The sequence below is a fragment of the Sinocyclocheilus rhinocerous genome, unplaced genomic scaffold (assembly GCF_001515625.1).
Source record: "Sinocyclocheilus rhinocerous isolate Xijiao unplaced genomic scaffold, SAMN03320098_v1.1 scaffold1930, whole genome shotgun sequence".
NCBI classification, from domain to species: Eukaryota; Metazoa; Chordata; class Actinopteri; order Cypriniformes; family Cyprinidae; genus Sinocyclocheilus; species Sinocyclocheilus rhinocerous.
In genome coordinates, this window is record NW_015661869.1 from 15,604 (window position 1) to 23,755 (window position 8,152).

Below are 8,152 nucleotides of genomic sequence, written 5' to 3' on the forward strand. Positions count from 1 at the left end.
ACAACTTGGTGACGCATAGTAAGAAATAGTTTATGAAAACCTGAAACAGAAGTGGAAAGAGGAGAGATAAAAAGCGATACTTATGTCCTTTGCCGGTGTCCTGCCCGGTGGAGTCGCACGGTGGAGTCGATGGTCTTTACACTCTTCGGTCTGCACACGACCGCGACCGCTTCCGCGGTAAACTAAGCTTCTTTTTAATTAGTTTAACAAAACTTAAATTGAATTCAGCTGGACACACTTTCCTGTTTATCCCAACAAAAAGGATAAACAGGAAAGTGTGTTTATTATGTGTTATTTTTTATTTAATTTTGCAATGTGTTATTTATATTTAATTTGACCCTTAATGTAACCAAATGATGCACATTTTTAGGTTACCTGAGAAAACGTTTTTTACACATTCTGTGTACCAGACCTGTACAGCAACTCTTAACTTTAAAGGGGTGGTTCACTGGTTTTTTCTAGGCTTGATTGTGTTTACGGGGTGCAGTCTAACATGTGTTAATGCTTTGTTTAAAAAAAACAAAAAAACATTATTTTCACATTATTTACCTTTATTCCACACCGCTCTGTCCCTTCTCTGAAAAACGAGCTGATCATTTCCTGCTTTTATGAAGCCCCGCCCTCAGAAATAGGCGATGGGCTCTGATTGGTTAGCTAGCCCAGTGTGTTGTGATTGGCTAAACGGTCTACCAGACCTGTACAGCAACTCTTAACTTTAATGTGTTATTTATATTTAATTTGACCCTTGATGTAACCAAATGATGCACATTTTAGTTTACCTGAGACAACATTTTTTACAGTGCTGTGTTACCAAGAAATTCTATTACAGTTTTTTTCAGCTGCTTGCACACAAAATCTTTACTTGTCACACAGTTTCTGAAAGCTGACACTCAAACAGCAGAAGCACACACCAAATCTGCAGAACCACACACTAATTCTCAGCCTTTTCAATTTCATAAAACACTTTTTGCAAAACACAACACACGATTCTCTATGTAACACACACAAATCTAACAGGAATTGATATTATGGCAAAGGTGTTTGCAAATGTTTGCTTTTGAGATGTGTTTGTGATATTTTGAATGCAGTGCTTCATTTTGCAAGAGATGTGAGGCATTTTGCATTTTGTGTGTGCAATTCTTGGATTTGTGTGTAAAGTAAAAAAAAAAGAGGCAAAGTTTTGAAAATGTGTGTAAGCAGTTGAAAAAAACTGCAATGTGTTATTTATATTTAATTTGACCCTTGATGTAACCAAATAATGCACATTTTTAGGTTACCTGACAAAACATTTTTTACAGTGCTGTGTTACCAAGAAATTCTATTAAAAAGCATTTCACACAGTACAGTTCAGCTCTTTATAATAATATAGTATAATAAAGTATAATATATATTTTGTTTTACCGTTCTGTGCCCATCATCCGCTATTTCCGACATTTAATCAAACATGATGACGTTTTATTTCACATGTCGTTGGTTTGCATTGGCAAATGAGCGTTTAGCTCGTGTTGAGCTATTTTGTCCGCAACCATTAAAGCACTCGATTTCTACAGCGGCTCATTTGGAGCACATCATTCTCTTTCTATGCAACATGTAAACCGCATTCACTGGTTCTAACTCTATAGTGACACCAACTCTATAGCGATTTGCCCGAGCATTGCAATTATTTCGCTTTTGCTAAAAGGCAATCAATTGGCTTTCCCAACTCATTTTTGCATGTGTGCGGCATGTTTTTTATTCTGTGTGGTCGTGACTTGAGAAGTGCTTAGAGAGAACATTGCTAACAGTTAGGGCTGCACGATTAATCGAAGGCAATTGTCTTGCGCATCTCGTCAGTAAAGCCGGTTCTGTGATTAGTAGTAAATCTCCAGCACATGCTTTCAGATGGAGCCGCATTTACTACACAGAGCCGTAGTTCACTGACAAGCTGCGCAATATCGCGTTCATTATCACAGACGATTTAATCGAGCAATAATGAAATCGAAGATATCGTTCTGTGATAATGACAGCTGTTTGCGTAGCTCGTCAGTGAACTACGGCTCTGTGTAGTAAATGCTGCTACATCTGAAAGCACGTGAAAATACCACATTTAATAACATGTTTTTACTCCAAACTCACTTCATAACGTGAAATAAATCCTTATGTGAGATTATGTGGCTTCTTACACAGAAATAGGCATGCAACATATTTCATAGCAACTCTCTACATTGCGAGTAAATCACTCACATATGCGACTAAATCTTCACTCCGGGCGACTAAATGATGTCTAATATTAGCCAATGGCTAATAAATTCTCAGATTTTACTCGCCAGTGTGAGTTGGAGGCTAAGTATAAGTTTAGCACAGATATATTTTCACTCGCCGAACACTCTGACTGAGCGCTTCAGAGTTTCACTCTCCGTCAAGCGATCTGTGATATTTTTCAGTTCATTTGAATGAATGCGCAGCGCACCTGTGTTTGTGTATTTGGCGTAACGTAAACTCTAGTGTGAAATGTTTCTGTAACCAGAGGTCAAAGGCTCAGTTCCCGAGAAATGCATGAACTGCTAAAGTGTATACTTTTTAGTGCTGTATAAGTTAGGATAAATTTGTTCATTAAACAAATAACTGAATATTTAAATAAAAGTATTTTTAAAATGTAAGGATATATAGAGTTTGTCTTGACAAACTTTACTGTTGGTTTTACAAAACGTCATAACCTTTAACACAAAAACGCATGAGATCCTGACAGACTTTATTAGACCATATCAGAACCCCTAAAGACCCCATCAGATTACTCCAGACCTCATTAGATCTATTCAGACTCCTAAATGTATACTTTCAGTGCTGTATAAGTTAGGATAAATGTGTTCATTGAACAAATAACTGAATATTTTAATAGAAAAACATGTAAGAACCTTATTAGATATCTAAGAAACCACTTTAGACATAAGTAATTGCCATTCTCCGTTGACTGTTAGGCATTTCTAGCATGTTGTTAAGTGTTGCTATAACGTTCACTACCTTATTTTTGATTTGGCTGTAGAATGCAGTTGTCACTTCCATATATTACTGAAATGTGTGTGTACAGAACAGGATTAAAGTGATAGTTCACCCAAAAAAGAAACTTTGATATTAATTTACTCATCTTCAGGCTTTTCAAGATGTAGTTGACTTTTTATCTTCAGTAGAACAGTAAAGTTTTTAGCTGAAACTGTGGTGCTTGGTGATCATAAAATGCAAATCAGTGGCTACCTGTTTTGGAGAATTAAAAAAAGCACATCAAGGAACACAAAAATGAATACCTGTGGTCAATGTTCCCTCAAATTTTTTTTCTTGCTGAGCAAAACTTTTCTCTATAGGGCGGACATTTCAGCCATCTGAGCAAAAACATTCTTTATACCAGACCTGTACAGAGCACACACACAAGAAAGTGTGTAACTTTTATGTTTAATGCACTATTTATATTTGATGTGACCCTTGATGTAACTAAATGATACACATTTTAGGTTACCTGAGAAAACATTTTTTACAGTGCTGTGTTACCAAGAAATTCTATTAAAAAGCATTTCACACAGTACAGTTCAGCTCTTTATAATAATATAGTATAATAAAGTATAATATATATTTTGTTTTACCGTTCTGTGCCCATCATCCGCTATTTCCGACATTTAATCAAACATGATGACGTTTTATTTCACATGTCGTTGGTTTGCATTGGCAAATGAGCGTTTAGCTCGTGTTGAGCTATTTTGTCCGCAACCATTAAAGCACTCGATTTCTACAGCGGCTCATTTGGAGCACATCATTCTCTTTCTATGCAACATGTAAACCGCATTCACTGGTTCTAACTCTATAGTGACACCAACTCTATAGCGATTTGCCCGAGCATTGCAATTATTTCGCTTTTGCTAAAAGGCAATCAATTGGCTTTCCCAACTCATTTTTGCATGTGTGCGGCATGTTTTTTATTCTGTGTGGTCGTGACTTGAGAAGTGCTTAGAGAGAACATTGCTAACAGTTAGGGCTGCACGATTAATCGAAGGCAATTGTCTTGCGCATCTCGTCAGTAAAGCCGGTTCTGTGATTAGTAGTAAATCTCCAGCACATGCTTTCAGATGGAGCCGCATTTACTACACAGAGCCGTAGTTCACTGACAAGCTGCGCAATATCGCGTTCATTATCACAGACGATTTAATCGAGCAATAATGAAATCGAAGATATCGTTCTGTGATAATGACAGCTGTTTGCGTAGCTCGTCAGTGAACTACGGCTCTGTGTAGTAAATGCTGCTACATCTGAAAGCACGTGAAAATACCACATTTAATAACATGTTTTTACTCCAAACTCACTTCATAACGTGAAATAAATCCTTATGTGAGATTATGTGGCTTCTTACACAGAAATAGGCATGCAACATATTTCATAGCAACTCTCTACATTGCGAGTAAATCACTCACATATGCGACTAAATCTTCACTCCGGGCGACTAAATGATGTCTAATATTAGCCAATGGCTAATAAATTCTCAGATTTTACTCGCCAGTGTGAGTTGGAGGCTAAGTATAAGTTTAGCACAGATATATTTTCACTCGCCGAACACTCTGACTGAGCGCTTCAGAGTTTCACTCTCCGTCAAGCGATCTGTGCTATTTTTCAACTAATCTCAATAGATGCGCAGCACACCTGTATTTGGTGCAACGTAAACTCTAGTGTAACGGCGCACGACTCGTCTTCGCTTTGGTGAGAGCAGAGAGAGAGAGAGAGTCTTACTGTACATAGCATGCAGCACTGACGCGCTACATGTAAACGATATTCTTTGTTGTATTTTCCTGTCAAAATAACTTAGTTCCTTTGGAGTTCTTTAGCTTTTAAGAACTGCCGGGTTTTCCGGTAGTGGGCGGAACTAATGCGCAAACGGCAATCTCATTGGCTGGCACTCACCTATCATCATCCCTGTTTTGATTTCAGCAAATCAGTTGAAGCGAACGCACACGACCTGATTAATATTCATGAAGCCAGCAGCTCGTTAATCCTTAGTGCGTTTTATAATGCTCATCTTTATTATAAGAAAAATTATAATAATAAGAACTCGGATAAATCATATATTGTCGTAGTCGTGTGTTTATTAGTCACGTTGAATCAATGAAAGCCGTTAAATCTTCTGTTTATTCAGCTAGCGCTGTAGGGATTTCCTGGGTTTCTTCTGCGGGGCGTATTAGGAGTTTCTCTGGCCTTCAGATGGAGATTTACTACTGATCACAGAACCGTGCTTCACTGACAAGATACGCATGACAATCGCAGATTTTGCTTAATCGCGATTGCGATTTCATTTGGATTTATCGTGCAGCCCTACTTACAGTGCTGCTCATATCAGCGCTGATGATCTGAAGTGTTGGTAACTCGCTCCTGAAGGGTGAAGAACCTGGTGCTGCAGTATCAGTCCATGTATCCGGCTCTGAAAGTGGACGTGGAGAGCGAGCTGAAGAAGCTGAAACTGCCGGGTTTTCCGGTAGTGGGCGGAGCTAATGCGCAAACGACAGTCTCATTGGCTGGCACTCACCTATCATCATCCCTGTTTTGATTTCAGCGAATCAGTTGAAGCGAACGCACACGACCTGATTAATATTCATGAACCCAGCAGCTCGTTAATCCTTAGTGCGTTTTATAATGCTCATATCTGTAGAATTTGTAGTATTATTACTATTATTATTACCGTGCTTCACTGACAAGATACGCATGACAATCGCAGATTTTGCTTAATCGCGATTGCGATTTCATTTGGATTTATCGTGCAGCCCTACTTACAGTGCTGCTCATATCAGCGCTGATGATCTGAAGTGTTGGTAACTCGCTCCTGAAGGGTGAAGAACCTGGTGCTGCAGTATCAGTCCATGTATCCGGCTCTGAAAGTGGACGTGGAGAGCGAGCTGAAGAAGCTGAAGGTCAGTTGAACAGCAGACACATGCGCTGTGTTACACTGCTGTCTCTGACCCGAGCTCCTTCACAGGACTATGCCGAGAGGATCAGACCGCTGGTCAGGGACGGCGTCTATTTCATGTACGATGCAATTCACGGACTACCGAAGAAAATCCTGGTGGAGGGAGCAAACGCGGCGCTGCTGGACATCGACTTCGGTGAGGATGTGTAGGTGTGTGAGTGTGTATGTGAGTGTGTGTGCGTGCGTGTGTGTGTCTGTGTGTTTGTGTGTGTGTGAGTGTGTGTGTGTGTGTGTGTGTGTGTGTGTGTGTGAACTGTGGGAGATGTCAGGCTCAAACAGTGGTTTGTCTTCTCTGTAGGAACGTACCCGTTTGTGACGTCGTCCAACTGCACGGTGGGCGGTGTGTGCACAGGCCTCGGCATCCCGCCGGCGAACATCGGCGACGTGTACGGAGTGTCAAAGGCTTATACCACTAGAGTCGGGATCGGCGCTTTTCCCACAGAACAACTCAATGTGAGACCGACTGAAACTGCCAATTTCAGCAGGGTTATTATTGTCAAGTCAAGTCACCTTTATTTATATAGCGCTTTTAGCAATACAGATTGTGTCAAAGCAGCTTTACAGTATCAAAATAGGAATATAGTGTCAATAAGGCAAAAGGACAATAGTAAACACTCAAAATAGTTAACAAACTTAAAAAAAAACTTTTTTTTCCAGCTAGTTGCCATTTAATTTGCATGTAGTTTAACTTGATGTACAGACATAGTTAAAATTAAAACAATAAAAAAAACATTTGTAACTTTAATAAAAATAAAATAAAATAAAAAACTTAATTTATTTTTGCCAGTTGCCAGCATTTCTCTTTTTCATTTAATGTAACTTGATGTACTAAAATAATTAAAACTAAAACTATAAAAAAACTTTTGTTACTTGAAATTAAACAAGTTTAGCTGAAATAAAATAAAATTTAAAAAAAAAGAATTATTTCAGATAATTGCCAAGGCAAAATGTATCATTTTTATTTAGATAAACTTGACGTATAAGCGATAAAAACCTTTAGAAATAAAATAAGCTTTAACTGAAATAAAATTAAATACAAAAAACTTTAATAATAAACTTCAATTAAATATAAAAAATTCAGCTAGTCAACAAGACAAAATTTTTCATTTCCATTTAGTTTAACTTTATATGCTAAAATAACTTCAACTAAAATCATTAAAAAAAATTGTTGCTTAAAAATAAAATAAAATTTAACTGAAATAAAATAAAACATAAATTATTAATTAAACTTATTTTATTTCAGATAGTTGCCGAGACATTTCTCATTATCATTTCGTTTAACTTGATGTTCTGAAATAATTAAAACTAAAACCATAAAAACTGTTACTTGAAAAAAATTTACTTTAACTGAAATAAATTATTTTAAAAAACTAAAATGATTGTATTTCAGCTATTCATTTTTCATTTCCATTTAGTTTAACTCGATATACTAAAATAACTCAAATTAAAACCATTAAAAAAAAAACTAAATACAATATTTTTTAACTGAAATAAAATAAAATATAAAAAAAAATTGTACTAAAATAATTAAAACTAAATAAATGTATAGACATATTTTTTACTAAATTTACTAAAACTTTACCTAAAATTTAAATGAAAACCGAAAATATAAAAATCAAAACGAATTCAAAATATCAGCAAAAACTATAATAGTATCTCAATGATACTAAAATAACGCTGCTTTCCAGTGTTGTGTTCAGTCTGCGTCAGACGGTCCATGAGTGTCGTCTGAGACAAATGTGTGCGTTACTGATGGGACGAATTCCACCACAAAAACACTCATCTGTTCATGATAATATGATCTGATGTTTGCTGCAGTTATATTTAGAGATTGTGTGACTTTCACATGTTTAGTGGATTTGCCCTTTGGAGCAGCTGTGCTTAAACTCTGTCACACCAACAGCAGATAAATTTAGATTTACCGCCGGGTTTGCTGCTGATTTGGACATCAGACAACAAACATTTTTGTGTACATAGATACTGTTGATTTGATCTGTACTTTGCCAGTTAATGTCTTTAAAATAAATAAATAAATATAAATGTAATAAACAAAATGTAAAAATAAATATAAAACATATTTCAATAGATAAATAAATAAGAAAATATATAAATTAAAATAAAAATATGAATATAAAAATTTATTTTTTTTATATTTAAATATTTTTGATATTTATC

At 36.4% G+C, this 8,152-nt stretch overlaps 1 protein-coding gene across 1 annotated transcript in view; it reads left to right on the top strand.

Moving 5' to 3' along the window:
* LOC107726566 (adenylosuccinate synthetase isozyme 1-like) overlaps positions 1-8,152 on the top strand; it is a 15,861-nt gene that overhangs the window by 5,231 nt on the left and 2,478 nt on the right. Inside the window, exons 4-6 of the mRNA XM_016536196.1 lie at positions 5,840-5,921; positions 5,987-6,113; positions 6,276-6,430. Of these exons, the coding sequence (XP_016391682.1) occupies positions 5,840-5,921; positions 5,987-6,113; positions 6,276-6,430 (364 nt within the window). The remainder of the gene's footprint in view (positions 1-5,839; positions 5,922-5,986; positions 6,114-6,275; positions 6,431-8,152) is intronic.